Source organism: Spinacia oleracea, chromosome 4 (genome assembly GCF_020520425.1).
Source record: "Spinacia oleracea cultivar Varoflay chromosome 4, BTI_SOV_V1, whole genome shotgun sequence".
NCBI classification, from domain to species: domain Eukaryota; kingdom Viridiplantae; phylum Streptophyta; class Magnoliopsida; order Caryophyllales; family Amaranthaceae; genus Spinacia; species Spinacia oleracea.
The window spans coordinates 84,367,728-84,383,386 of NC_079490.1; the positions used below are offsets into that span (position 1 = coordinate 84,367,728).

At 41.0% G+C, this 15,659-nt stretch overlaps 1 protein-coding gene and 1 pseudogene across 1 annotated transcript; one reads left to right on the plus strand and one right to left on the minus strand.

Moving 5' to 3' along the window:
- Positions 1-923: 923 nt before the first annotated feature.
- LOC130471671 (uncharacterized) lies at positions 924-1,775 on the minus strand. Its single transcript, XM_056841920.1, has one exon. The coding sequence runs from the start codon at positions 1,773-1,775 to the stop codon at positions 924-926; it is 852 nt and encodes a 283-aa protein (XP_056697898.1).
- A 12,627-nt stretch (positions 1,776-14,402) lies between these two features.
- On the plus strand, positions 14,403-14,503 carry LOC130460416 (uncharacterized; annotated as a pseudogene).
- The last annotated feature ends 1,156 nt before the right edge of the window (positions 14,504-15,659 follow it).

The following is a 15,659-nucleotide window of genomic DNA, read 5'->3' on the forward strand; positions in this document are numbered from 1 at the left end:
TAGAGTGAAATGTGTGAGAAAGATTGAGTAGCAAATGGAGTTTTGAGGAGTTGGAGTAGAGAGGAAAGTAGAGAGATGGTGAAGAAATGAGAAGTGAGGTGAAGAAATGAAAAAGAAAGGGGACGGATTTTCCAATAACACGATCGCAGAAAAGCTCCGCTCGACCCGTGCGAGCGCACGAAATAACCGTGCAATCGCACGGTTTGAGCCCGATCGCACGCCCAGCAGCGCTCGATCGCACGGAATGGCTGGGAGAAACTGCCTCGATTTTCCAGTTTCGTGCGACCACACGAATCAACCGTGCGATCGCACGGAACTGGAATTATTTTTCTTGGCTTGCTCGACTATTGCACACCCATCTCAACATATTTATTATGAAGAGAAAAGTAAAAAGATGAAAACACAAAAAAACAAACCAGTACAAGAGTTAGACAACCGGGTTGCCTCCCGGGAAGCGCTCGTTTAACGTCATTAGCTTGACGGACCCCCCCAAAAAGGTCAAGGGGGGTCAAACACGACCAACTTTGGGTCAACACTAGTCACCATGCACTTCTTTGCCCCTTTGGGCGCAAAGATCTTACCGATACCGCCTTTCAAGAGACGAAAGCCAAACGATCCACCAACATGCCCCTCCTCGGGAATTGATGGATTCTTGACCTTCTTGGACTGCTTAGCTTTTTTAGCCGACCTATGGAACACCTTGGAGCGTTTAGCTCCATTAACATCTTCATCATGCATCTAAAATAACTCGGGGATGGTAAACTCATCCCCAAGAGTCTTTGGACCTCCATGGACTTCTTTTTCACCGAGAGAGGACCTAGCAAGCCTATTAGCACACTTAGAAACATGAAAATCGTTAGAAGAATTAGCACAAGTATGGTTGTTCTCAACACAAGCAAGAGTGTCGATTTTCATGCAACTTTTCATTTTGGGACAACATCATCAATAGTGAGCTTGAAGCTAGGTTTGGCATCTCCAGCCTTCAAGGTGATAAGTCCCCCTTGCACATCGATAAGGGCACCCGCGGTGGCCAAGAATGGCCTCCCCAAGATAATGGGGGTGTGGGCATCCTCATCGATGTCCAAGACAACGAAGTCAACAAGAAAAGTAAGCTTGCCAACTACGAGGGGAACATCCGCAATCCTACCCAATGGAAACATAACCGATCGATCGGCTAGTTGCAATGACATAGCGGTAGGAGAGAGATCACCAAGAGTAAGCTTCTCAAAAATCTTATATGGCAAGATGCTCACACTTGCCCCCAAATCATAAAGAGCATTCTCAAATTTTAGCTTTTGAATGCTACAAGGGATAGAAAAACTCCCGGGATCATTGAGTTTTGGGGGAAAGGAGTGCTGAATTAGAGCGCTACCACTCTCCGTGAGTTGAGCGGTCTCCTTGGGTTCACACCCTCTCTTGCCACTAAGAATGTCCCTCATGAATCTTGAGTAGTGGGGCATTTGTTTGAGTGCCTCGGTAAAAGATAATGACACATAAAGTTTGCTAATGGTTTTCCAGAATTTGTGGAATTGGTCATCCATCTTCTTACCGGCAAATCTTTGAGGGTAGGGGGGAGTAGGAGTTGGGAGAGGAAGAAGGGTAGTCTCTTTCGACTTATCACCATCACTCATGCCATCGACATGAGACTTCCCTTCCTCATCATCATGGTCCGAGGACTCATCTCCCTTAGAATTTCCCCCCCTAGAGCATTGAGCTTCAACATGCGTAACACCATCATCTAAAGTCTTCCCACTCCTTGTCACAATTGCGTACATTTGCTTAGGAGGTTGACCTTGGGGTGGGAGACTTGTGTGCACTTGTTGCTCCTTGATGGTGCTAGCAAGTTGAGCTAGTTGGGTCTCAATCATCTTAAGATGAGTATTGGATTGCTTGAATCCATCCTCAAATTCAACGTTTTTCTTGGCTTGCACCCCCACAAACGACTCCATGAGAGCCTCAAGATTCGACTTGAGAGGCGGGAGTGGTGGAGGTGCAACGCCATAACCACTTGGGTTGGATTGATATTGGTTGCCAAAGGTCCTCGGTCCATTGAATCCCGGAGGTGGAAAATGAGATGCACCATAAGGAACTCCCGAGTTCAAAGGATAACCCCCACTTGAGGCACCCGTAAATTGCCCATAAGAGTAGTTATAACCCCCTCCACCTTGATGGTTGGGATTATAACCCCCTTGGTTGTATTGGCCTTGATTGCCAAAACCTTGAGATTGACCGTAGGGCGCTTGGCTTTGATAGTCTTGTGCTCTATAGCCACCTCGGCCTTGGTTATCATACCCACTTCCTTGGCCATAGCCTTGGTGGGGACCATACATGGAGGGCCCTCTAGGTTGCCTAGCAAAATTAGGATTGTTAGGGTTTGTTGATCCCTTGAGTTTTGATGATGACAAGCTTATTTGTGCTTACATTCTATAATCTAGAATGACAGGTCTATAAGTGAAAGAGCTACTCTCAATATGGATTGACAAATGAAGCAGCCTTGAAGGAAAGAGAACAAGTCAAATTAATCCGTGAAGCAGCAATAGAACAAGTTGACAAAGTCAAGAACTACAAATGAAGCTGCAAGAATTAAGCTTCTATGAAGCATTAGGAAGTATATGGTAAATACGAAAAGGTACAAGGTTATTATATCGATCATACTGCTAGGTCTGGGAACAGTAGTCTTAAAGAGTCATCACCTAAGTTTCTTAGAGTTAGCATAATATACTAGGTGTAAGACCAAATGATTATCCGTATTAAAAGAAGTTTTAATATGATTAAATTAACTCGGTAACAATTAAAGATAATCTTTGGAAAGAGTTCGAAGATGACTAAAATCTTTAGGTATATGGTAAGTAGAATCCGAATAGGTGTAAAACCTGTTTAAAGATTAAATAGTTTCTTAATAGAATTCTATCTTTAAGAGAGTCCTAATTTGATTAGAATTAGGAGTCTAGGATTCTAGGGTAAATCACAGAATCACTATAAATATACCAAGAAGATCATCTCGAGTTTTTTATCAGACTCATTAGCATTAACCGGAGCTTTCATGTATCACCTTTAAAGTCTTTATTTTTAAGAGTCTGTTCCTGTTCCAAGTTAGAGCAGTATTGGTTGGTAGGTCTTGTATCTTCGTATCTACTTTAGTTTTTATTTATTTCGTATTTTATTAAAGTTGAATTGATGTATGTTAAGCCTGAGTCAGGCTTACTAGAGCAAGAGTGAAAGATCTCAAGAGAGATCAGTGAGTTGGGACAATTGAGGGATTGTCTCATAGGGAGAAGGGAACAACGAGGGGTTGTTCCTAGTCATCTGTAATCTGAGGTGATTTACAGATTGTGGCTCGAGTAGATTAGGCTTGTAAAGAAACTGAGTTGTTTTGCCTAATTAGTAGAAGTGTTTAAGTCCCCAAAGGGGCCGTGGTTTTTTCCTCTCTATTGGGCTAGAGAGTTTTCCACGCTAAATTGTGCTTGCTATATTTTGCTGTTTCTGTTCCTTATCGCATATAATTTTATAAAACTGCAAAAATCAATTCACCCCCCCTCTTGTGGAACTCCACGAAACTAACAATTGGTATCAGAGCCAGAACCCTTTACTGCAGGTAACTCTGACGGGAAAAACGATTCTGGAACAATGAATACTACGGAGAAACTAGAAGAGGGGTACTCTACCCAAAGACCACCCATGTTTAGTGGAAAGTACTACTCCTACTGGAGGAATAGAATGGAGATTTTCATCAAGGCTGAAAATTACCAAGTTTGGAGAGTCATTGAAGTAGGAGACTTCCAAGTCACCAAATTGACCCCTCTGGAGAAACTGTTCCTAAACCTATAACAGAATTTGACAAAGCAGACTACGAGAAACTTGAGCTTAATGCCATGGCTGTAAAGATCCTTCACTGTGGGCTTGGTCCAAACGAGCATAATCGAGTAATGGGTTGCAAAAATGCAAAACGAATTTGGGATCTGCTCCAAGTTACCCATGAAGGAACAAACGAAGTCAAAAGATCAAAAATTGATCTCCTGATGCACCAATATGAATTATTCTCAATGAAGACTTCTGAATCAATTCAAGACATGATAACTCGATTCACAAATATCATCAATGAACTAAATTCTCTGGGAAAAATCATAACTCCTGAGGAACAAGTGAGAAAGGTACTAAGAAGTCTTCCTCAAGATCCTTGGATGGCCAAGGTTACTGCCCTACAGGAAACTACGGACTTTACAAAGTTCAACCTGGAACAACTTGCCGGATCTCTCTTAACCCATGAGCTGCAACTAAATGCTAGAACCTCTGAGAACCCAAGAAACAAAGCACTGGCTCTAAAAACTGAAAACGATGAAAACTCAGAGGAAGATGAGGAAACTGCTCTATTTGCTAGAAGGTTCAGAAGGATGTTTAGGAACTACAAAGAGGGAGATCATCGAGGCAAACCAAATAGGAGATTCTCCAAAAATGACAATGGATGTCACAAATGTGGGAACTTGGAACACCGTATTAGGGACTGCCCACTATGGGAACAAGAAAAAGGAAAAGGAAAAGAAACTCCCAAAGAAAGATTCCGAGACAACAGAAACTCCATTTCAAAGACTGATGTGAGGAAAGCTATGATTGCTGCATGGGGTGACTCATCCTCAGATGAAGAACAGGAGCAACCTAATGAGGAAATTGCTCACCTGTGTCTTGTAGGTGATCATGAAGAAGATGGTTCAGATTCTAAGTCAGACAAATTCCAGGCAAGTCTTTTTCAAATTAAAAGCAAACTTGATTCTATGTCTAAACTAGAAATATTTGACTTACTGTCTTGTCTCACATGCGATTATGAAGATCTCTTAAAAGAAAAACAAGAATCTGAAAAAGAACATAAGTCCACCATTAAAAAACTCACTGAAGAATTAGAATGGTCAAAAATCACCAACATAGATATTGATAACCGTTTCTTCAACCTGTTTGATCAGAACCTTCAAATAAAAGAAACCTATGAGGCTTTGAGGAACGAAAATTCCTGGCTAAAACAAGAACTGATTGATCTAGAAATTTCCAAGACTAAAACCCTCTATAAAAAGGAACTAGAAAAAATCCAACTAGACTTAGTCAAAGTCCACCAAGAAAAAACCTAGCTAGAGGGAGAATCGGCTAAAAAGACCAGACACCGAATAGAAGGAACACCAAAATGGATAGAGGAAGCTAGAACCAAACGCACCGAAGGTTTAGGCTTCAACCACAAAAAAAGTCACCATAGAAAAACCAGAGTAGATCTCTACAGTGATATTGTTTGCACCTTTTGTGGGCTAATTGGTCATTATAGAGTCACATGTCCTAAAAATCAAAGGGGCTTGGAAAAGAATATGGATCTCGTCAAAACTAAATGGGTAAAGAAAAGCGATTTGATTCCAAGCAAGGAACCCAAGCTATGCTGGGTTCCTAAAAACTCTAACTAAATTCATTATGCAGGTCGAAGTGAGGGGGAACAACACATGGTACCTAGACAGTGGTTGTTCCAAGCATATGACAGGAGATAGGAACAGATTTCTCTCACTCACGACCTATGAAGGTGGAACTGTGACTTTTGGCGATAATAAGAAAGGTAACATTATTGGCATTGATAAGGTCGGTAAGTCAAAGTATCACTCCATCGATAATGTATTTTTAGTTGAAGGTCTAGGATATAGTTTGTTAAGCATTTCTCAATTTTGTGATAAAGGAAATTATGCAAAGTTCTCTTCCAATAAATGTAAAATTATCAACAGTAACACTGAAGCAGTAATCTTAGAGGAACAAAGAAAAGGGAACACATATGTGGTCAACCTCAACTTTGTTCCTCACTCCAATCTGACCTGCCTCAGTGTTATTGAAGATGATCCATTGTTATGGCACAAAAGATTTGGTCATGCTAGTTTTTCTCTAATGAACAAGCTAAGTTCGAAAAATCTAGTTACAGGTCTTCCGAATACAAAGTTTGCAAAACTGTCAGCCTGCGATGCCTGTATCAGAGGAAAGCAGGTTAGAACATCTTTCAAATCTAAGGGAATAATCAGCACAACAAGACCACTTGAGCTGATCCACATGGACTTATGTGGACCAATGAGAACTCAAAGCAGGAGTGGAAAGAGGTATGTGCTAGTGATTGTGGATGACTTCTCAAGATACACATGGGTAATTTTCCTAGCCAACAAGGAAGAAACATTTGAAGAATTCTTGGCCTTCGCATCTAAAGTCCAACGACAAAGCAATCATAAACTGGTCCACATCAGATCAGATCACGGTACAGAATTCCAAAACAAAAGATTTGACGATCTATGTAAAAACTCAGGAATAGATCATAATTTCTCTGCTCCTAGAACACCTCAACAAAACGGAGTGGTAGAAAGGAAGAACCGAACTCTTGAAGACATGACAAGGACGATGCTGATTGCTAGTGGACTCCCCAAAAGTTTCTGGGCTGAAGCTCTAAATACTGCATGCTACGTACTTAATCGAGTGCTAATTAGAGCCATCAAAAATAAAACCCCATATGAACTGTACAAAGGAAGAAAACCCTCAATAACACATCTAAGAACCTTTGGATGTAAATATTTCGTCCACAACAATGGAAAGGATCAACTGGGAAAATTTGACGCACGAAGTGATGAAGCCATATTCCTAGGATATCCCATAAATAGCAAAGCATATCGAGTATTCAACAAAAGGACCATGTGTATGGAAGAAAGCATTCATATTATAATTGATGAAACTGATTCCCAAAAATTTGCTACAGGTACAGCCACTGATGGAAAATTTGAACTAGGACTTACAAGAGAAACAGAAGACGAAGAAATAAGAAAAACTGCTCAAATAGAAGAACAAGCTTAGAATGACGAAACACCTGAAGGAGGCACAACTGAAGTGGAACAGATACAAGCTGATGATCATACAGAGACTAATGAACAAGAGGAGCAGCGTACTGAAGAAGTCACAACACCATTCCAACCAAGACCTTGGAAACATCAAAGTTCACATCCACTCAACCAAATAATTAGTGATCTAGGACGAGGAACAACAACAAGATCACAACTTAAAAACTTTTGTGCTTTCTATGCTTATTTATCCATGATTGAACCTAAAAATTATAAAGAGGCATTAACTGACTCTGATTGGATCATTGCCATGCAGGAGGAACTCAATGAATTCGAAAGGAATAAAGTATGGCACCTTGAGCCCACACCTCTGAACAATCGTGTAATAGGATTAAAGTGGGTATTCCGAAACAAACAAGACGAACATGCAACTATAACCAGGAACAAAGCCAGATTGGTTGTCAAAGGGTACAATCAGCAAGAAGGGATAGACTTCGAAGAAACTTTTCCCCAGTAGCTAGAATGGAAGCAATACGCATACTCGTAGCATTTGCCTCATACATGGGTTTCAAACTCTATCAAATGGATGTAAAATGTGCGTTCCTAAACGGATATCTTAAAGAAGAAGTTTATGTGGAACAACCACCTGGATTTGAAGATCCAGAATATCCCTCACATGTGTATAAGCTAGACAAGGCATTGTATGGACTAAAACAAGCCCCAAGAGCCTGGTATGAACGTCTCTCTCATTTTCTCTTAGACAAAAAATTCAATCGAGGTAAGGTTGACAGAACCCTGTTTCTTAAATCAAGAAACACAGACATACTAATTGTACAAATATATGTTGATGATATTATATTTGGTGCTACTAATGAGGATCTATGCAAAGAATTTTCTAACTTGATGCAGCAAGAATTTCAAATGAGCATGATGGGAGAACTAAACTTCTTCCTAGGTCTTCAAATTAAGCAAACGGAACAAGGAATCATGATTCACCAACAGAAATATATCAAGGATCTCATAAAGAAGTATGGAATGGAGTCAGCAAAAAGCAATCATACACCCATGGGAACAACCACAAGGCTAGATGAGGATCAAGAAGGTAAAAGCGTAGATCAAACAAGGTACAGAGGTATGATTGGTTCACTACTTTATCTTACTGCAAGCAGGCCAGATATTGCCTTCAGTGTAGGTGTTTGTGCTCGTTTTCAATCTAACCCTAAAGAATCTCATCTTACAGTAGTCAAAAGGATTCTTAGATACTTAAAGGGCACCGACGATTTATGTTTATGGTATCCTAACTATGATCATTTTGACCTCAAAGGGTACACAGATGCTGATTATGCAGGTGATCTAGTTAACAGAAAAAGCACATCAGGAATGGTCCAGTTCCTTGGAGCTTGTGCAGTCTCATGGGCATCTAAAAAATAGAACACGGTTGCTCTATCTACAACAGAAGCTGAATATGTTGCAGCTGCATCATGTTGTTCCCAAATGTTATGGATCAAGCAACAACTAAGGGACTTTGGCATGAAACTAAAGTGTGTTCCCATACTATGTGACAACACAAGTGCCATCTGTATATCCAAAGATCCGGTTCATCATTCAAGGGTCAAGCACATACATATCAGGCATCACTTTCTAAAAGATTATGTCGAAAATGAATTGGTAAAACTTGAATTCTGTCCCACTGAAGACCAAGTAGCTGACATCTTAACAAAACCCTTGAATAGGGACAGACACGACAAACTGTGGTTAGAACTTGGTATGATTAAAATTAGGTGATACTTTGATCCAATATGTTTCTCTAACCTTACTTGAATGATTTAAAAAAAAAAATACAAAAAAACAAAAAAAACAAAAAACAAAAAAACAAAAAAACAAAAAAAAATAATAAAAAAAAAAAAATTTATTCTTGAATGGACTAACAAATACAATCTTGTTGCAAAACCCAACTGTGTATTACCACAGTCACGTCTGTGCATCACTAAGGTAATTACACTAATCACTTGACTTGTATTTATTTTGCATTAGTGTGGGAAAATCAAAAATGAATGGAAAGCATATTTTTGGTTCAATGAATCATATGAACCCGGTGCATGCATGACTTTTCATTTTGTTCACTTACACACGCTTCCCACACACACCAATTCCCAACACCAAAACCCTTCACATTCCAAATTCTTCGCCTATAAAGTTAAGCAGCATCAGATCAAACCCCTCACACTTCCCGGAATTTTGAAATTCAAACCCTCATCCTTATCACTCCTCATTTCTCGTCAACCACCTCTCCTATATAATTATGACCCTCTACCGCCTCACCTTTCCAAATTCCACAAACCCTCATTCTCCCTCAATTCCGATTATCACCGCTGTTCCCCTTCAAACTATTCCACCACCACCCACTGATAATATGGCCCCAAAACCTCCAACTAAGCAACCAGCTTCCAAGTCTGCTGCAAAATTGACTACAAAAAGAAAGTTCCTAGTGAAGAAGGAGCAGCCAGCACCTGCTCAGGGGGAACTCCAACCACCGATGGAGAAGAAAGTCAAACCAGAGGAACCTAGGTATCATTTCTTTCCTAATGATCGCATGCTTCAAGGGTTAAGTGTCGATTTTGCTTGGTGTAGGGAAGTAGGGTTTGTAGAACTATTGGAATGTCTAGAGTCACAAGGGTGGACGTTTTTGTTTGAAGTCTGTTCAAATACCTGCATGTTTCCAGAAGCTATGAGGGAATTTTGTTCGAATTTTGTGTATTCTGAAGGGGTCTGTCAGTCTAGTGTCAATGGGACAAAAATTAGGTTTACAGCTGAAAAATTGGGATCATGGTTTAAGGTTCCTGTTTTGGGGGAAGAAGTATATTATAAGGGGAAGGGTCAAATTGAACTAGGGAGCACTACAATGAAAGAAGTCTACTCGTACTTTGGGGGACCAGGGAAGGTACCTAAGGCCCTTAACCAGTCGTCTCTCACCCCTTTTCAAAAGGTTCTATTCAATGTGGTCCGCAGGGGTCTGGTTCCTCGTACAGACAAACGGGCCTTAGCTAGCAGACTCGATCTAATCTATATCTATCTCCTTGAAAATCAACATCAAATTAACTTTCCTGCTATTTTCATCGCCCACCTCACCCACTGCATTTCCCAAAATAACTTCATTGGCTATGGGTCTCTTCTCACCTTTATCATGAGAAAAATGGGAGTTGATCTTACCTCTTACACCTCTGAGCCCCTTACCCAAGCCCATATCCTGTCTCGAGCATGTCTAAATGGGATTTGTCTGAGGTTTGTAGATGGTGTTGTCTGCGTGGGGAAGATGGGACCAGGTGACCAAGCTCAGCTTGAGGAAGAAGAAGGTGAGGAAATAGAGGAAGAGGACGATGTGTCCGAAGAAGAAGGTGAGACTGTGCTTCCTTGTATGGTCAAAGGAGGGAACTCGGAGGGAGGGCCAGTTGATTTGAGGCCTAAAGAAAGATCCCCCCCTCTGGTTCCTGCAAAATCACAGTCTCTTCATCATTCACCCGCTTCTAACCCTCCTATTAGGCGCAATCGTCGCATTGCTAGCTCCTCCAAGGGTGTTCCTCCATCAGCGTACCATGTTGATGTCTCTGATTCAGAGAAGGATGGAGAAACCCAGTCTGCGGCACCATCACATGACACCACACTCAACTTATTAATGGACAAGGTGGATCAGCTACAGCAGGAGAACATTGCCATTCAAGCCTCAATCAAGTCACTTCAGGAGCTGATGGTTCAGGTGCAGGTGGATCAAGCTCAATTCTTCAATGATATGACAGAGAGGTTAGCTGATATGATCCAGGAGGAGGTGGTCCATACTAAAGAAGTTGTTGAAGATGATCATGCCACTCCTCACCCCTGATCCTGCCAAATCCTTACTACAAAAATCCCCCCTTCCTGTTACCTATAAAATAATTTTTTTTTGGTGTTTGGTGTTTGAAACTTGAACATTGTGTTTTGTGTTGCTGCACCGGGTTTATCATGGCTGATTTTGTTAGGTTATGATACATATGATATTACATAAATCATGCGGAAACAACCATTAACCCAGGATTACATATTATTTACACATAATCATATAGCATAATTTAGATGCATACTCTTTGTTGCGTGCCTTCCCTAGCTGCGCCCGAACCGAACAAGAACAAGTCTTTAGGACTCCAAGTGTCGTCCCTCCGTAGATAGTCCACAGCACGTCCGGATCCGCCTTAAGATTGACCAACTAGAATCGCCCTTAAGGTACTAGAATTTTCGGCACTTTTGAGCAAGATGTGTGGCTGAATTTTTCTCTCAAAAACTCACTTTGAATACTTTGAAAACTCGTTATAAATTGTGAACCCAGGCCACATATTTATAGGGGTATGGAAAGTTAATTGGAATCCTATTCAGATACAAATTAATTAAACCTAGAATCCTACAAGAACTCTAATTTAATTAATTTATCAAATAGAATTAGGAATTTAATCATTAACCGAACTCTGCACGTTTTAGGAAACGTGCACGAACACAAACACTTACGCACACACACACGGCAGCCTCGATGGGCCGCCCATGCGTGCGTGCGAGCAGCAGCCCACGCAGCGAGGCCTGCGCGAGCCACAAGCCCACGCAAGCACCCGCGCGCGCTGCGCGCGCTGTGCGCGCTGCCACGACCTGCTGGGCCTGGCCTTGCGCTGGGCCTGGCGTGGCTGTTTGTGTGGCGCGCTTGGCTTGCTGGGCGATGGCCTGGCTTCGTGCTGGGCCCTCGTCCGGCAGGCCTCGTCCGATGCTTATTCGTACGATACGCTTCCGATTAAATTTCCGATTCCGGAATTCATTTCCGATACGAACAATATTTAACATTTCCGATTCCGGAATTAATTTCCGTTTCGAACAAATATTTAATATTTCCGTTTCCGGAATTATTTTCCGATTCCGGTAATATTTCCGATTCTGACAATATTTCCGTTTCCGGCAATATTTCCGATTCTGGTAATATTTCCATTTCCGATAATATTTTCCGATACGTACCATGTTTCCGTTTCCGGCAACATCTACGACTTGGATAATATTTATATTTCCGATACGATCCATATTTCCGTTTCCGGTAATATCATCGTTTCCGGAGTATTCATTTCTTGCCTGTGACGATCTTAGCTCCCACTGAAACCAAGATCCGTCGATTCCGAATATCCATAGATAGAGTATTTAATGCCATTAAATACTTGATCCGTTTACGTACTATTTGTGTGACCCTACGGGTTCAGTCAAGAGTAAGCTGTGGATTAATATCATTAATTCCACTTGAACTGAAGCGGCCTCTAGCTAGGCATTCAGCTCACTTGATCTCACTGAATTATTAACTTGTTAATTAATACTGAACCGCATTTATTAGACTTATCATAGAATGCATACTTGGACCAAGGGCATTATTTCCTTCAGATTTTAATTAGCGCGCTGTTCCTACGTTCTGATGGTTTGATCTCACTAACTTGCAGGGTACTTACATTTCTTGTTTTATATGATGTTTTTGCCTAAGTTTTGCTTGCAGGGGTGCGGTCAAACTCGTTGACCGACTTGAGCTGCAATGAGGTTCACTGTTTGGGAGGGTAATATTATTCTGCATTCTTTCCTTCTTTATATCGTTTTTCACGTCCCCTCTTTTTGATCATTCCAAAGGGGGAAGAGATTCCTATATTGGCAACTTGGTTCATTCTTCTTTTTCTCATACATGGTTCAAGCTATAGTTTTGAAAAGTCTGTTTCCATGCTCATCACCATGTTATGTTGTCAGTCAAGTTGAAAGGTTGTCATCATCAAAAAGGGGGAAATTGTTGATCCCTGAGTTTTGATGATGACAAGCTTATTTGTGCTTACATTCTATAATCTAGAATGACAGGTCTATAAGTGAAAGAGCTACTCTCAATATGGATTAACAAATGAAGCAGCCTTGAAGGAAAGAGAACAAGTCAAATTAATCCGTGAAGCAGCAATAGAACAAGTTGACAAAGTCAAGAACTACAAATGAAGCTGCAAGAATTAAGCTTCTATGAAGCATTAGGAAGTATATGGTAAATACGAAAAGGTACAAGGTTATTATATCGATCATACTGCTAGGTCTGGGAACAGTAGTCTTAAAGAGTCATCACCTAAGTTTCTTAGAGTTAGCATAATATACTAGGTGTAAGACCAAATGATTATCCGTATTAAAAGAAGTTTTAATATGATTAAATTAACTCGGTAACAATTAAAGATAATCTTTGGAAAGAGTTCGAAGATGACTAAAATCTTTAGGTATATGGTAAGTAGAATCCGAATAGGTGTAAAACTTGTTTAAAGATTAAATAGTTTCTTAATAGAATTCTATCTTTAAGAGAGTCCTAATTTGATTAGAATTAGGAGTCTATGATTCTAGGGTAAATCACAGAATCACTATAAATATACCAAGAAGATCATCTCGAGTTTTTTATCAGACTCATTAGCATTAACCGGAGCTTTCAGGTATCACCTTTAAAGTCTTTATTTTTAAGAGTCTGTTCCTGTTCCCAGTTAGAGCAGTATTGGTTTGTAGGTCTTGTATCTTCGTATCTACTTTAGTTTTTATTTATTTCGTATTTTATTAAAGTTGAATTGATGTATGTTAAGCCTGAGTCAGGCTTACTAGAGCAAGAGTGAAAGATCTCAAGAGAGATCAGTGAGTTGGGACAATTGAGGGATTGTCTCATAGGGAGAAGGGAACAACGAGGGGTTGTTCCTAGTCATCTGTAATCTGAGGTGATTTACAGATTGTGGCCCGAGTAGATTAGGCTTGTAAAGAAACTGAGTTGTTTTGCCTAATTAGTAGAAGTGTTTAAGTCCCCAAAGGGGCCGTGGTTTTTTCCTCTCTATTGGGCCTAGAGAGTTTTCCACGCTAAATTGTGCTTGCTCTATTTTGCTGTTTCTGTTCCTTATCGCATATAATTTTATAAAACTGCAAAAATCAATTCACCCCCCCTCTTGTGGAACTCCACGAAACTAACAGGGTTATCATTCCTAGACCTCTCCTTGATGGCATTAGCATACTCTACATCAAAATCTCCTTCATACGAAGGGCCATAATCCACAAATGACAAGTTATGAACTAAAGGGCATGCATCGGGGGAATGATTATAGTCTTGGCAATTTTCACAAAAGAATGTGCCCGGAGGCATTGAGCCATAAGAACTAACCTTGCTCTCCCCTGATTGAGAAGAGTGGCCGAAGGAGATGGAATTATGGACGGAGATGGTGGCTTGCTTGCTACACTTCCCGCAAATGGTGTATTTTCAAGCTTCTCTAATCTCGAGCTAAGCTTCTCTATCATCCGTGCTTGCTCTATGGCGTACACCGAACCCTTTCCATCCTCAATCCTACTTTTCCCATCATAACTTCTTGCACCTACATGCCAAGATTGGTAATTTTGAACTACATCTTCAATTATCTCCTCATTGGATCTTCCGTTTTGTTCATGATGGGGCCTCCCGCGCCCGCATCCAAACTTGTTTTCGAGCTTGGACTCAATCCTAGGTAAAAAGTTTGTAGCAACAACCACTTGGGGATCCCATGATGAGGGCATTCCCTTTGGTACTCCTTGAATCGGTCCCAAGCCTCGAAAAGCGATTCATCACGGCCTTGCTCAAATGATTGAATCTTGTGGCGAAACTTCGCCGTCTTCCCATGAGAATAGAACTTGTTCAAGAAGGCACTAGTTACTTCATTCCATGTGCGAAGTGAGTTGGGCTTGACCTCCTTGTCAAGCCAATCACTAGCACGCCCAAGCAAAGAGAAGCGGAACAAAGTCAATCTCACATAATCCGAGGTTACACCGTTGTGTTTTATTGTGTCACAATAGTGTTCAAACTGCTTGAGATGCTCCTGAGGCGACTCATTGCTTTTCCCACAAAAGGGATGACTTTGCACCAAATTGATCAAAGCGGGCTTGATCTCAAAATTATTAGCACATGTTGTTGGTGCTTGAATCCCACACGTAGCCTCAAATGCTCCCGGTATTGCCAGGTTCTTAACCGGAAGAGCCATGTTCTCACTAGCTTGCCCACTCACTTCTTGTTCCGTGTCAACACTCAAAGCCTCAAACCTATTATGATTTGACGAGCTAGAACGAGCACGCCTAAGTCTCCTTAAAGTCCTTTCCAATTCAAGGTCAAGAGGATGGAGGATCCTTTGACGAGCACGTCCCCTATCAAGCATAAACACTCAAGAAAACCGTGAGCAATGCAAAGGAAAAACTAAAGCAAGAATGGAATATTTTTGTATTTTCAATTAATGAACTAGTCTCAACTAAACTCAATAACAACGACCGTTCCCCGGCAACGGCGCCATTTTGATAAGCGTGTTTTCCGTCGTTGATAGAAAACCACCTATGCAAACAATATTTATAAAACCACTTCAACTACCGGCAAGCGGTAAGCAAAGGGATCGTCCCAAAGAAACGGTGAATGATTGAGTTGGAAGTCAATCTAGTTCGAACAAAGGTTTGTTTTGAATTGTCACTTTTTAAGAGTCTAAAAACAAATAAAGAACTATGTAAAATTGAATCAAGAAAGGGAAATGCTAGGGAGTCGGGGATAGCCTAGGGAAACCGGGGGAAATCAATTCAACTATTTAGCAATGGTGATCATGCAACGAAATGGTGATTAGGCAAACGGCATCTAAAGACGAACCCGCCACCTCTCGAATAGGGAACGCTAAGCGTCTAATCCTCGGAAGAGCTTTCGCCTAATCCTAGACTAAACTAACTAGCATATAATAGGTACCGCCATTTGATCAACACAAGATAGGTCCACAATGTCTTGCC